Source organism: Canis lupus, chromosome 20 (genome assembly GCF_011100685.1).
Source record: "Canis lupus familiaris isolate Mischka breed German Shepherd chromosome 20, alternate assembly UU_Cfam_GSD_1.0, whole genome shotgun sequence".
Classification (NCBI taxonomy): domain Eukaryota; kingdom Metazoa; phylum Chordata; class Mammalia; order Carnivora; family Canidae; genus Canis; species Canis lupus.
The window spans coordinates 50,494,356-50,508,923 of NC_049241.1; the positions used below are offsets into that span (position 1 = coordinate 50,494,356).

Here is a 14,568-nt window from a genome sequence, read left to right on the forward strand (position 1 = left end):
CATCGGTTAAGCATCCGACTTGGTTTCAGCTCCAGTCATGATCTCAGTGTCATGGGATGGAGCCCCACATTGGGCTCCACGCTCAGCTGGGGGTCTGCTTGGAATATTCTCTCCCTCTGCCTCTGCTTCATCCCTCCCCACCACCCACATGCACTCTCAAAAAAACATTAAAATTAAAATGGACTTACTTCAAACAATGGTCAGAGCAACAGAAAAGTGACAAGAATAATACAGTAAACTCCCTACTGCTCTGCACTACGGGGTTCTGTCCCGGGGTTCTATCCCAAGTGGCTATTTCCATTTAAATGTAAATTAGTTACAATTAATTTGTGCTCCTTAAGCACACGTGCCTGGTGGCTACTGTATTGAACTGTGGAGGTATAGAACATTGCCATGTTTGCAGCAAGTTTTTTTTTTTTTTTTTTTTTTTTTTAAGATTTATTTCTTTTAGAGCAGGAGCAGGAGGGGCAGAGGGAGAGAGAGAGTCCCAAGTAGATTCCACTGAGCACAGAGCCCAACATGGGGCTCGATGCTATGACTCCAAGACCAGAACCTGAGCTGAAACCAAGAGTCAAACGTTCAACTGACTGCATCACCCAGGCGCCCCTGCAGAAAGTTTTAATGAACACCCACTGTGAACACCACAGAAAAAGATCTTTACTGATATTTTTTTCCCTCATGATAAAATACTTCATAGTGATTGCAAAAGGCAAAATTCTAAAAATACAGAAATGAGGGCACCTTGGTGGCTCAGTTGGTTAAGCATCTTCCATCGGGTCATGATCTTGGGGTCCTGGAATTGAGCCCCATATCAGTCTCCTTGTTCAGTAGGGAGCCTGCTTGTCTCCCTTTCCCTTGGTGATCTGTCTCCCTGTCAAACAATCAATAAAATATTTAAAAAGTTTAAAAAATAATATAGAAATGTTTGGCATAGTGGAAGATGCCATGGTTCCAATTGGTGGAAATGTCTGCTATTGTCAACTCACTGGGGTATCTCCTGCCAAAGCTTTTTCTAATAAGTTGAATCTTTAACATTGTGTTTTGCTGTTTGATTTTTTATCAAGGCATCATATGCATACATTTTGTGCACCCACCATGTACAAAAGTGTATATAACTTTATGACTTTTGACAAAGAGTATCCCTAGGTCAGCAGCAGGACAAGAGGTGGAGCATCCCCGCTGCCTTTCCCTGGGTCCTGCCCCTCACTTCCCTCAAGGGTGATTAAAGATGGCTCTCCTTACCTCTCTTCTTGTTTTCCCTCTGGAAAGTTACGTGTTTCTGAACTAAAAGGTCTACTCCCGTCAGTTTTCTAGAGGGGTCTGTGAGTCAAGAGGCCTTCCAGAAGCGATTGCTGGGGACCATCTTGTCATTGTTAACTCATTCAGCTCATATTTTGTTCCCTTGTTCCCCAATACCACCCAGTTTCTTGCTTTACTTTTTTCTAATATATGTATTTTTATTTTTAGTTGTAAAATATGCATGACCTTTACCATCTAAGCCATTTTTTAAAGATTATTTTAAAATAATCTCTACACCCAGTTGGGGGCTTGAACTCACAACCTCAAGATTTAGAGTCGCTTGCTCCAGTGACTGAACCAGCCAGGCACCCCCCCATCGAAGCCATTTCTGAGTGTCCAGTTCAGTGATGTGAAGCACATTCACACTGTTGTATAACCATCCCCACTGTCCATCTCCAGGACTTTCCTCTTCCCAAACTGAACCTGTGCCCATTAAACACCGACTTTTCACCACCTGCACCCCATCCCAACGTGGCTACTGTTGGTCTCCTCTTTGTCTCTATGAATTTAACTACTGAAGGGACTTCAAGTAAGTGGAGTCATGAAGGGGGACCTGGGTGGCTCAGTGACTGTCTGCCTTCGTTCGACTCGGGTCATGATCCCGGGGTCCTGGGATCGAGTCCCTCATCAGGCTCCCTGTAGGGAGCCTGCTTCTCCCTCTGCCTATGTCTCTGCCTCTGTGTGTGTGTCATGAATAAATAAATAAAACCTTAAACAAAAAAAAAGGTGGAGGGACGCCTGGGTGGCTCAGCAGTTGGGCGCCTACCTTCAGTTCAGGTCGTGGGTCCCAGGGTCTGGGATCGAGTCCTGCATCTGGCTCCCTGCGAGGAGTCTGCTTCTCCCTCTGCCTGTGTCTCTGCCTTTCTCTCCTCAGTGTCTGTCTCTCATGAATAAATAAATAAAATCTTAAAAAAAAATGGAGTCATGCTGTGGTCATCCTTTTATGACTGGCTTATTTTAGTTAGCACGATGTCTTCAAGGGTCACCCATGTCATATCTGTCAGAATTTTCTTTTTAAGACTAAATATCCATTCGAATGGATACACCACATTTTGTTCAAGCACCTATCAATAGACACTTGGGTTGCTTCCACCTTTGAGGCTATTGTAAATAATGTTGAGTGTTGCAATATCTCTGAGTCCTCACTTTCAGTGTTGGGGGTATATACCTAGAAATAAAAGTGCTGGGGTATTCTATTTTTAATTTTGTGAGGAACTGCCATAGGTTTTCCATAGCTGCTGCACCATTTTACATTCCCACCCTCAATGCTCTAGAGTTCTGATTTCCCCACCACCTGGCCAATACTTTTTTTTTTTTTTTTTAATAGTACCCATCCTAATGGTTGTGAGGTGATTCTTGCTTTGCTTTTTGGAAGGGAGGTGAGTGACCTTTTTTTGACAGGAGCATTTATATCTGTCAGGCTATGGTTGTGCAATCTCAAATGGCTTATCTTGTGAACAGCCCACCCCAGCTGATAAGAGAGAGCTATCATTAGCCCATGGTTTAGTAAGGTTAAGAGCTTGCCAAGGTCACAGGTAATCTGCAGAACCAGAAACTGAACCCCTGACGTCTTATCTCCTCATTATTTCACTCTGCATTGTTAAGTAATCCACCCCCTTTAGACACAGAGAATGTGAGCCCCTGCCACCAAAGGTCACACAGATGAGGGTGACATAGCAATCTTAGCATAAATACTCAGCCAAGAGGAGCTGAGCATTGCTCACCGTAGGTGCTGACTCCAGGGACCCAACTCCATGCCCACACACTGATGTTTCTGCAAGACTCTCATCACTTATTCATCTGCTAGCTACTCCATGAGACAAAGGCTGGGGAGCTTCTTAACCTAAAAATCTGGGGATGGCCCTCTGGGGTCCTAAACCCAAAATATGTACAAAATCCTAACAGATGTGGATGTTGCATGCATTTTTCAAGGAAGAGCCTGTGTCATTCCTTTTATCAAATTTCAAAGAGATCTGTGACCTGGGTAAGATTTTTTTTTTTTAAGATTTTATTTATTTATACATGATAGACACAGACAGAGAGGCAGAGACACAAGCAGAGAGAGAAGCAGGCTCCATCCAGGAAGCCTGACGTGGGACTCAATCCCTGGACTCCAGGATCACTCCCTGGGCCAAAGGCAGGCATTTAACTGCTGAGCCACCAGGCGTCCCCTTGGGTAAGATTAAATAAATCTATCAGCCCTAAGCATGTCCCTCGCTACACGACCACTGTAAAAACATAAAAACAGCCCTTGGGGGCTTCTCAAAAACTGTCTCTTGAAAGTAAGTTCTGCTGGTGCCTGGCTCAGTTGGAGGAGCATGTAACTATTGATCTCAGGGTCGGGAGTTCAAGTCCCATGTTGGGTGGAGAGATTACTTAAATAAATAAAATTAAAAAAAAGAAAAAGAAAGTAAGCTCTGAGGAAGAAAGTGGTCCCAGGTGTGGGATCGGGGACCTGTCAGAGTCCTGATGGTCAATCAAAATCACATTTCTGACTGCTCTGTGGTAGCTTCTCTCCATCCTCCCCGGTTATGCCTCCTCTCTTTTCTACAATTTCTACAGTTGGAGGATCACAGTGCTTGGTCCTTGGACCCCCTCCTCTTATTCTCTTCCAGGGTGTGGCATCTGGTCTCTGGTGCCTCTGGACAACTGGCTTTTATTCCCAGCCTAAGTGTCTCTACAGACTCATAGCCAAGCCACTATCTTCTTCATAGCTCCATGTGGCCATTCCCCAGCTACTAAGCATTTCTCTAAACCTTTCACTTCATGGAGCCCCTCACCTCCATGCCTGCTCCTCCCCGTCTGGGCCACCACTACCCATCCAGGTATCTGGGCCAAACACCCAGGAAGCAACTTCTTCCTTTTCCTCATTCTGCATATCCAGCCTGCCACAGAGTTCTCTAGACTCTGGAAGATCTGGAAGCCAGTACACTCCATAGCTGCCCTTCCTTCAGTGTCTTCCAATGCTTCTTGTTAAACCAGAATAAAGTTTCAGGGCCCCTGGAAACCAAACCTTCTCTCCTTCCTCCTCTCCAGCCACTTGGACCTCCTCACTATTCCTTAAACAAATTAAAGATTTCCCCACTTCATTGTCCTTTGCACATGCTCTTTCTTCTGCCTGGCACTGGTTTCCCAATATCTTTTTATCACTCAGATCCTAGTTCATGGTTCATATGTCCCCTGTCCAGGGAGTCCATCCCTGCCCCTGCCCACACAGCCTAAAGTCACTTCCTTCCCTGCCCCCAACTCCAGTGACGCTTTCCTAGACCGGGTTGGAGTATCTTCAAAGTGAATGTCCCTATCTAAAATGATTCTGTTCATTTGTTTCCTTGCTTATTGTGAGGTCTTGCCACTAAAGCAGTGGCCTTTGATGCCCTTTATGTGACCCACAGTAGGCAGAAATTTCACAGGGGACCCAGCAATCCACATGTTAAGGCTGCATAACAAAATATTCCCGAATTTACTGCCTTTAAACAATGGCAATGATCTTGCTCACAGATCTGCAGTTTCAGCAGGGCTTGGTGGGGACAGCTCATCTCTGCTCCTCCTGCTGTCAGATGTGATGGCTCGAAGGGTGGCGACTAAAATCACTTCTGTGCTCACTCACTGGTCTGGTGGTTGATGCTGGCTTCTGCTGCAACCTCCTCTGGGAGATTCTTTACATCACCTCGGATTCCTCACAACATGGCAGCTGGGCTCTGAGTAAGAGTATCCCCAAAACTGAGAGAGGGCAAGAGAGCAAGAGATTGCACAAGCTAGCACCAGGCACAAAGCTGCCTCCTAGTTTCCGACCAAGGCTTGTAATTCACAGTATCCTTTCCGCCACATTTTTAAAAAAAGATTTTATGTATTCATGAGAGATACAGAGAGAGAGAGAGAAGAGACACAGGCAGAAGGAGAAGCAGGCTCCATGCAGGGAGCCCAGTGTGGGACTCGATCCCAGGACTCCAAGATCATGTCCTGGGCCAAAGCCAGGCACTCAACTGCTGAGCCACCCAGGGATCCCCTTTCTGCCACATTTTATTTGCTGCACCAAGTCCTGCTGAAGCTCAAAAGGAGGAGAATGAAAGTCTGCCTCTGGACGGGGAGTGGCAAGGTTGGAACTATTTCTGTATTCAATTTTTGAAAATATAATCTGTCACACCCAGTACTCGCAGATTTTGGAGTTTCCCAAAAACAATGCTTAACTTTCTGCACACAATGCACTGATGTTTTCCCCATTGTATTTTGTAGAAAATGCTGGTCATAACCTGCCAAATTAGATTTCTTTACCTCAGTTTGAGAAATTTGTCATATAAATGCGCATTTTGTCTTTTCTCTCCTATGACCCTTCACACAGCATGGTGTCTGGTGCCCGTTAGGGTAGGTGCCGCACCTGCTAGGGTTCCATGTATGTTTTCTTGAACGCCTTAATATAGTGCTCCCTGAATACTCAGCACCGTCCTCACTTAATCCTCACGCCGACCCCTACGTAGGTACTATTATGACCCTCATTTTACTGACGAGGAAAGTGAGGCACAGAGGGGTGAAGTCACTTGCCCAGGATAAGGAAGCTAGGAAGTGGGATTCGGACCCCATATATCTGGCTGCATGCTCCAGCTTGCTGTGCATCCTTACGGAATTTACTTATTTATTTATTACGCTGATTGCGAGCATCCCACGCACACCCTATAGAACGTCAGCCCACGAGAGGCGGTCCAACGCTTCGCCCCTGGCACCGCGCCCCTGGTGCAGCTACAGCTAAACAGACAAACAGCCTCAGGAGCCGCCAGATGCTTTCCAGCCTGCGCAGGCGCGTCACGCAGGACTCCCGCAGGCACACAAGCCCCACCTCCCTGCGCCGATTGGCCATTGCCGGAGACGGAGGAGGAGCCGGCGCAGGCGCACTAGACGAGGCCAGAGGCTACCGCCCGCCCATTCCTGATGACTGATGGAGGAGCAAACCAATGGGAATGAGGCTCCTGGGGAGAGAGGCGGGCCCTGAGGGCAGTTAAACTTGCGCGGGAAAGGTCCTGGCGTAGTCATGGCGGCCTTCCGCGACATGGAGGAGGTGAGCCAGGGGCTGCTGAGCCTGCTGGGTGCCAACCGCGCGGAGGCGCAGCAAAGGCGGCTGCTGGGACGCCACGAGCAGGTGGTGGAGCGGCTGCTGGAGACGCAAGACCTCGCGGAGCAACGGCTGCGAGGTCAGGGGCGGGGCCGGGGGCGGGGCCGGGGGCGGCTGGGACCCGGGTGATGCCTGGGGGCAGCAAGTCCCTCCCTCCTGGGCGCCCCCATCCCTGCCCCGTTCTCCCATGGACAGTACGCCCGCTGAACCTCAGTTTCCCCACCCGTGAAATGGGCTTCGGGATGTCGGCGCCCTCGAGTTAGTGAATATAGGAGCTCAGAGGGTCTGGTCCAATTCTGAGCGTTCCGTGAGCAGGAGCTGGGGGACCCAAGGTCCGAAGTGGGGTTCAGGAGTCGGAGCGCTGGGTTTTAATCCCAGCATTTCCACTTACAGAGGTTCAGCTGTTTTACTGAGCACCTGGTGTGTGCCAGGTAGAGTGTCAGCCCTGGGATGGAAGCAGAGAACGAAAAAGACCATATATCCCTTTAGTGGGTTGATAGCGCTAGTGAGGGGAGGTCAGAAGATAAACCAAGAAAATGGGTATGTCAGGAGGTGATGGGCTAAGGAGGGCCAAGGACAAACTAGGTTGTGTTGGAGGGAGTGGTGATGTTTTGGGGCTGGTCAGCGAAAGCCTTTTGAAAGATGATGTTTTAGCAGAAACCCAAGGAGGCCTGGGAGAGAGCCAGGGAGGATTAAATAAATCGGTGCAGGTAAAGGTGCTTCCTGCTTTACATGGATAATACCGTTTACGTGGAATTGAAGACACCATCAAATGTAAGACTCCTTTAAAGCAAAGGATGAAAAGCTTTGCTAATAAATATCTTAACATGCTACAGAGAGAGGGCTGCATCAAGCCTCTCCTGCAGGTGAGAGGGGCTCTCTCAGCTTCTGATCTGGATTTCAGGTAACTCATGAGCCCTGATCCCCGGGCTTCCCTCCCATGCCTCAGTGACCTCATCTGTGAAATGGGACTGCTGACAGCACTCATTGTCACTGCTTTTCTCAGTGCCAGGTTTTTGTTGTTGTTGTTGTAAAATTGATAAAAGACTTACCATTTTAGGGGCACCTGGGTGGCTCAGTGGTTGAACGTCTGTCTGCCTTTGGCCCAGGTCGTGTTCCTGGGGTCCTGGGACGAGGGCTGCATCAGGCTTCCTGCGGGGAGCCTGCTTCTCCCTCTGCCTATATCTCTGACTCTGTGTGTGTGTGTCTCATGAATAAATAAATAAAATCCTAAAAAAAAAACAAAACAAAACACAACATTTTAGCGATTTTTAAGTGTCCTGTTCAGTGGCATTAAGTACATTCACATCATTGTGCAGCCATCCCCACTGTCCCATCTCCAGAATGTTTTCATTATCCCAAACTAAAACTGCTCATTAAACTCTGACTCCCCATTTCCCTTCTCCCAGCCCCTTCTACTTCCTGTCTCTATGAACTATTCTAGAGACCTCATATAAGTGGAATCCTGGAATTTAGTGTGGCTTATTTTCTTTTTATTATTATTTTTTATGTTGTGTGTCTGGTATATGTCACTTAGTGCAGTGTTTTTTTTTTTAATTATTTTTTTAAAATTTTTATTTATTTATGATAGTCACAGAGAGAGAGAGGCAGAGGCACAGGCAGAGGGAGAAGCAGGCTCCATGCACCGGGAGCCCGACGTGGGATTCGATCCCGGGTCTCCAGGATCGCGCCCTGGGCCAAAGGCAGGCGCCAAACCGCTGCGCCACCCAGGGATCCCAGTGCAGTGTTTTTAAGAATCATCCATGTTGTAACGTGTCAGAATTTCATTTTTTAGGGCTGAATAATATTCCAATGTGTGGACATACCTCATTTTGTTTGTTCATTTGTCCATTTTTAATTTTTTTAAAGATTTTATTTATTCATGAGAGAGAGAGAGAGGCAGAGACACAGGCAGAGGGAGAAGCAGGCTCCATGCAGGGAGCCCGATGTGGGACTCAATATTGGGTCTGTAGGATCACTCCCTGAACTGAAGGCGGCGCTAGACCTCTCAGCCACCTGGGCTGCCTCTGTTCATTTCTCCATTGATGGACTGTTGGGTTGCTTCCAGCCCCTGGCTGTTGTGAATAATGCTGCCATGAACATGGGTGTTCAAATATCTCTTTGGGTCCCTGCTTTCAGTTCTTTTTTGTATTTTCCCAGAAGTGGAATTGCTAGATCACATGGTAATTTGATATTTAATTTTTTGAGAAAGTGTCCTCCAGTTTTCTTTTTTTTTTTTTTTAAATAATTTTTTTTAATTTATTTATGATAGGCACACAGTGAGAGAGAGAGAGGCAGAGACACACACAGGCAGAGGGAGAAGCAGGCTCCATGCACCGGGAGCCCGATGTGGGATTCGATCCCGGGTCTCCAGGATCGCGCCCTGGGCCAAAGACAGGCGCCAAACCGCTGCGCCACCCAGGGATCCCAGTCCTCCAGTTTTCTATAGTGATTTTGGTGCTAGGTTTTTTTTAAATGTCTTTTTACAGTTACGTTTCATGTGGAGATGCTATTTAGATTGAAACTGAAATGACCTAGGAGCTAAGCAGGGAATGGCTTGGGGGAAGAGTGTTCCTGGCAGAGGTGACTGGAAATGCCAAGGTCATAAGGTGAGAGTGAACTTGGAGACCCAGGAGAAAGCAGTGAAGGTGAGGTCAACCACAACCAGACTCTGCCGGCAGTGAGCACCCAGGAGGAGTTTGGAGGTTGTTTTATTTTTTATTTTTTAAAGATTTTATTGGGATCCCTGGGTGGCGCAGTGGTTTGGCGCCTGCCTTTGGCCCAGGGCGCGATCCTGGAGACCCGGGATCGAATCCCATGTCGGGTTCCTGGTGCATGGAGCCTGCATCTCCCTCTGCCTGTGTCTCTGCCTCTCTCTCTCTCTCTCTCTCTGTGACTATCATAAATAAATAAAAATTAAAAAAAAATAATTATAAAATAAAGGTTTTATTTATTTATTCATGAGAGACACAGAGATAGAGAGAGGCAGAGACACAGGCAGAGGAAGAAGCAGGCCCCATGCAGGGAGTCCAATGTGGGACTTGATCCTGGGTCTCCAGGATCACGCCCTGAGCCGAAGGCAGACACTCAACCGCTGAGCCACCCAGGCATCCCTGGAGGTTGTTTTAAGTGTGGTGGATGCCCCAGTCAGTCTTCCTCTTCTCCTCCTCTCTCTTCTTGTCTCTCCTCTCTCCTCCCCACTCCCCACTCGATTGATGGTTTGGGGAGAAGTATGGCATCACCCAGCCTGCCTGGGGTTTAACATTATGGATGGAGTTGGGGCTGGGATCCAGATCAGATCCAGATGTCAGAGCTAAGAGCCTATGGACAAGTCACTGACTGTTTTTGGGCTTCTGTCCCTCACCTCTCCATGGTGGGCAGGGGTTAAGCCACTCCCCTCAGAGGGTTGTGAGAACACACCGAACAGGGGCTCTGAGGTCATCCTGCAGCACTCAGCACACACTCAGGTGATGGCACTCCTTACCAGCGTCCACGGGAAGGAGGGTGCCCCCAGGGAAGATTCCAAGGAGACTCAGTTGTCTATAGGGAAGGTGAGGGGAGAAGGGGCAGGAAGGCTGCAGAACAGAGCCAGATCCCCAGCTATCCTAACAGGAAGTCAGCAGGCACTGTTTAAAAAAAGACAAATCAAGAAATAGCAGCATAAGCAAATTATTTAGAAATGTGAAGGTCAGTGCCAGAGAAAACAGTGATGAGTTGAAAGTGGCTGCTTCAGAGGGGTGGAGAGGCTTGGGGGGGGGAGGGTTCCTCTGTGTGTTTAAATTTTCACAGCCATATACATGTAATATTTTGATGAAAAATTAACTTAATGTAAGTTTGTAAACACTTAAACGCCAGCCCTTTGGGAAGCATTTCCATCTGTGCCTTCTCGGAATTGGCAGATTTCTCCAGCTCTCTGGAAAGGAACACGGTAACCTTGTTAGGGTGTTTTTGATCTTTCTGGATGTTTCGTACAAAGCATGTTTATTCTGAGTAGGTGCTGGCGATATATGGTGAATATAAGATGCAATCCCTGGTTCGAGGAAGAAAGAGGAAGAATGACTCATTCAGTGCTGGCAGGGCTGTCATGGAAGCATGGAGAGTGTCCAGCTGCCCGAGGCGAGCACTGCCCAGAAGTCTGGAAGACTGGGTCCAGGAGTGCCCGATAGGCAGGAGCACAGTGGCATCCCACAGAGGACAGGCAGGTGGAGGCTCAGGCCTGTGAAGGATGGGGCTTGTTTGCAGAATGATGAGGTGTCTTTGTAGCCGGAGCAGAGAGAAGAGTATGTGTGGGGGTGAAAAGCAGGCAGAAAGGAGGCTGTCGGGGAAGGTAAAGATGCTCAGAGGGACCGGGATCTTACCCTGGAGATACTAGGGAGCCATGGATGGTCTTCGAGCAGGGGAGTGACTTCACATTTGGTCTCTAAGGCAGCCACTCTGGAGGCAGAGAGCAGAAGGAACTGGCAACAGCAGAGACCAAAGCAAGGTGTGAGGGGGAAGCTGGGTGATCCTGGAGGGACCCGTGAGGGGATTGCAGCGGGGGCAGGAGCAGGGGACTGGGCAAGCCTGGATCACTAATTGGATGTGGAAAGTGAGTGCCAGGCTTCTTGCTTGGGCAGCAAGGTTGACCCGGACACTATACATTAAGACTGGTGTGCAAAGGACTGGATTGATTGATTACTTTATCGTTCATTCGTTTTTTTGTTTTGTTTTGTTTTGTTTTTGAGGATTCAGATGTGTTTTGGTGAAATGGAAGCACTTTTACAAGGTCCGAGTGGACCTGAGTGATGGGCTTTTGCAAATAGGATCAGCAGGTCCCTGGGGAGCCGTAGACAGGGACGCCAGGAGTGGCTGAGGCCTCAGGCAGATGAACCTCCCTACCCACCCCACTCCGGCCCCCGGCTTTGTCCTCGGCTCTTCTGGGGCAAAGACAGACCCTGGAGAAACCTCTTTGTAGGGCTTCAGCCTTCTCCCCCTCTCCCCCACAGAGATCCTGGCCACGGAGGAAGAAGTGGCCCAGTGCCTCCTTGATGCGAAGGCACAGGCGCACCAGAGGGGGGTCGAGTTGCAGCAGCTCAAAGCTGAGCTTCAGAAGGCCGGCGAGGAGAACACACATCTGAAGGCCAGCCTCCTATATCCTTCCCTCGTGCGCCGAAGGCCGGGCCGCAGGCTCACCCCCGGGGTCGCCAGCTGGTTCAAGCCAGGGACCCCGCTTGGAGTCAGGGGGGCCCTGGGCCCACAGAGGCTGGGTTAGCGCGCGAGGCCCCCCTCCAGTGAGGTGACCTTAACTGCCTGCTTTACTCAGCTCACCACAGAGCTGGAGGAGCTCAAGGAGGTCGAGGCCGGTCTCGAGAGACAGGAGAGGGAAGTTGATGAAGACACAACCGTCACCATCCCCTCAGCCGTGTACGTCCCCCCAGTGCGTGTGCTGGCGTGTGCGTACCCCGCAGCCCTGAGCTGGAGTCTGCACTGGGGTAACTGGCTTCTCTCCCTCCCTCTCTCCTTTCGTGTTCTCATACAGGTACGTGGCTCAGCTTTATCACCGAGTCAGTAAAATTGAGTGGGACTACGAGTGTGAGCCGGGGATGGTCAAAGGCAGTATCCTTTGTGGAGAAAGCGGAGCCCCGTGCGCCTGCTGGTGGCCACGCAAAGCGCCAGGCCACTGTGGAAAACATTCTGGCAGGTCTCCCCAGAGTCCCCACAGGATCCAGCAGTCCCCCTTCTGGGGATAAACACAAAGACACCGAAAGCAGGGACTTGAACCGGTATTTCTGCACCTGTGTTCCTAACTGCCTTGGTCCCAACAGCCAAGAGGTGGAAGCAACCCAATCATCTAGCCGCAAAGTGCTAGATAAGCAAACTGTGGTGTTTCCGTGCGATAAAATAGTATTCCGCCTTAGGAAGGAAGGAAATTCTGGCACATGCTAGAACACGGGTGTACCTGGAGGACGTGATGTTAAGTGAAAAAAACCAGACACAAAAAGTGAACTACTGTTCCGCTGCCAGGAGGCCCCAAGAGGAGTCAGATCCACAAAGACAAAGTAGATGGTGGGCACCAGGGGCCAGGGGGTGGGGATGGCTGCACATCATGTGCATGTACTTCATGCCACTGAGCTGGTTCCCATGGTCTATTTTGTATGTATCTCACCAGTTTTTTATTTTTATTTTATTTTTTTATTCTTTTTATTTTTTATTTTTTATTTTTTTAAATTTTTTTTAATTTATTTATGATAGTCACAGAGAGAGAGAGAGAGAGAGGCAGAGACATAGGCAGAGGGAGAAGCAGGCTCCATGCACCGGGAGCCTGATGTGGGATTCGATCCCGGGTCTCCAGGATCGCGCCCTGGGCCAAAGGCAGGCGCCAAACCGCTGCGCCACCCAGGGATCCCTCTTTTTATTTTTTAAAGATTATTTTATTCATGAGAGACAGAGAGAGGGAGAGGCAGAGGGAGAAGCAGACTCTATGCAGGGAGCCTGATGTGGGACTCAATCCCAGGCCTCCAGGATCAGGCCCTGGGACCGAAGGTGGCGCTAAACCTCTGAGCCACTGGAGCTGCCCTGTTTTCTTTTTTTCAAAGATTTTATTTATTTATTCATAGAGACACAGAGAGGGGGGGGGAGAGGCAGAGACACAGGCAGAGAGAGAAGCAGGCTCCATGCAGGGAGCCCGATGCAGGACTCGATCCCGGATCTCCGGGATTGCACCCTGGATTGAAGGCGATGCTAAACCACTGACCCATCTGGGCTGCCTATTTCACCAGTTTTTTAAAAAGATAGTACATTATCAGAATTTAACTTTAAAAAAAATTTTTTTTTAGGATTTTATTTATTTATTCATGATAGAAAGAGAGAGAGGCAGAGACACAGGCAGAGGGAGAAGCAGGCTCCATGCAGAGAGCCCGATGTGGGACTCAATCCCAGGACCCCAGCATCACGTGCTGGGCTGAAGACAGGTGCTCAACCATTGAGCCACCCAGGTGTCCCTTTAAAAATATTTTATTTATTTATTTATTTATTTATATATTTATGAGAGAAAGAGCATGTGAGCAGGGGGAGGGGCAGAAGGAGAAGCAGACTCCCCACTGAGCAGGGAGCCCAATGAGGGGCTCCATCCCAGGACCCTGGGATCATGACCTGAGCCAAAGGCAGACACATAACCCACTGAGCTACCCAGGCAGACACGTAACCTACTGAGCCACCCAGGTGCCCAGAATTCAACGTTTTGTTTACAAAAGTCTCGTTTGGTCTCTATATATCTTAGTAACATTTTTTTAGAGGCAGTATTCTTTCCTCTTGGGGTCATGGGGTGGGCCGTGCGTGTCAGGTTTCCTTACATCTGCCCTATAGTCCATCACGGCCCCAGTATCGCACAGCCCATCCACCTGGACAGCACCCAGCTCTCCAAGAAGTTCATCAGCGACTACCTCTGGAACCTGGTGGACACGGACTGGTAGCCAGGAGCCTCGAGGACACGTTTGCGCACAGCGCGGATCTGCCGTGGAGGGTGGGTGGTGCCTCAGTGATGAGATGAGCTTAAAATTAAACGTTTATACACAAACAGGTTTTTTACTGGGTGTCTTTCTGCCTTCGGCCTCAGTTGCTGGACTGGCCTTGGCTGGGTAACCATAGAGAACTACCCTAACTGCCAGATCGTAGCCTCACATCTCTGGCGACACTATACAAATGATACCATAGTGTGTGTGATAACAAATCCTGGGTCTTTATCATTTGTGATTGAAGTTAGGCACTGTGTGCCCAGAACTGGAATATGGAAGTGCTGGCTGGAGCCCTGGCAGTCATGTTGCCACATGTAAGGAGGGATGCAGTCCTCTAGGGTCGATCGGAGCCTGGTTCCCCGATGACTGTGGAACCCAGGAATCAGCACTGGACTTTTTTTTTTTTTAAGATTTTATTTACTTATTTATTTGAGAAAGAGTGTGTGCGAGTGAGGGGGGTATAGAGGGAGAAGGACAAGCCACCTCCATGCTGAAGGTGGAGCCTGATGCAGGGTTCCATCTCCTGACCCTGAGATTATGACCGGAGCCAAAGTCAAAAGATTCAGATGCTTAACTAACTGAGCCACTTAGGTCCCCCTGGTTTTGTTGTTGTTTTTTTTTTTTTTTTAAGTAGGCTCCATACCCACTATACAGCCCAACATTGAGGTTTGA

At 48.8% G+C, this 14,568-nt stretch overlaps 1 protein-coding gene and 1 long non-coding RNA gene across 7 annotated transcripts; one reads left to right on the plus strand and one right to left on the minus strand.

The window, feature by feature from the left end:
* Positions 1-499: 499 nt before the first annotated feature.
* Positions 500-6,435, minus strand: LOC111091379. Of its 2 annotated transcripts, XR_005375116.1 has the most exons (3): positions 5,572-6,435; positions 4,796-5,019; positions 500-871 (listed from the first exon to the last, which is right to left on the minus strand). It is a non-coding gene; the product is annotated as an uncharacterized LOC111091379 (long non-coding RNA). The 2 variants fall into 2 exon arrangements; XR_005375114.1 differs by lacking the exon at positions 500-871 and having other exon boundaries at positions 4,741-5,019; positions 5,572-6,431.
* On the plus strand, positions 6,095-13,960 carry SPC24 (SPC24 component of NDC80 kinetochore complex). Of its 5 annotated transcripts, XM_038567253.1 has the most exons (8): positions 6,693-6,834; positions 7,061-7,177; positions 10,398-10,605; positions 10,833-10,886; positions 11,389-11,533; positions 11,702-11,806; positions 11,922-11,998; positions 13,748-13,960. In XM_038567253.1, exons 2-8 carry the CDS (start codon positions 7,136-7,138, stop codon positions 13,852-13,854), a joined length of 738 nt encoding a protein of 245 aa, XP_038423181.1. In that variant the 5' UTR covers positions 6,693-6,834; positions 7,061-7,135; the 3' UTR covers positions 13,855-13,960. The 5 variants fall into 5 exon arrangements, with proteins under 5 accessions (XP_038423182.1, XP_038423183.1, XP_038423181.1 ...); XM_038567256.1 differs by lacking the exons at positions 7,061-7,177; positions 10,833-10,886 and having other exon boundaries at positions 6,700-6,834; positions 10,398-10,601; XM_038567257.1 differs by lacking the exons at positions 6,693-6,834; positions 10,833-10,886 and having other exon boundaries at positions 10,398-10,601.
* Positions 13,961-14,568: the final 608 nt, after the last annotated feature.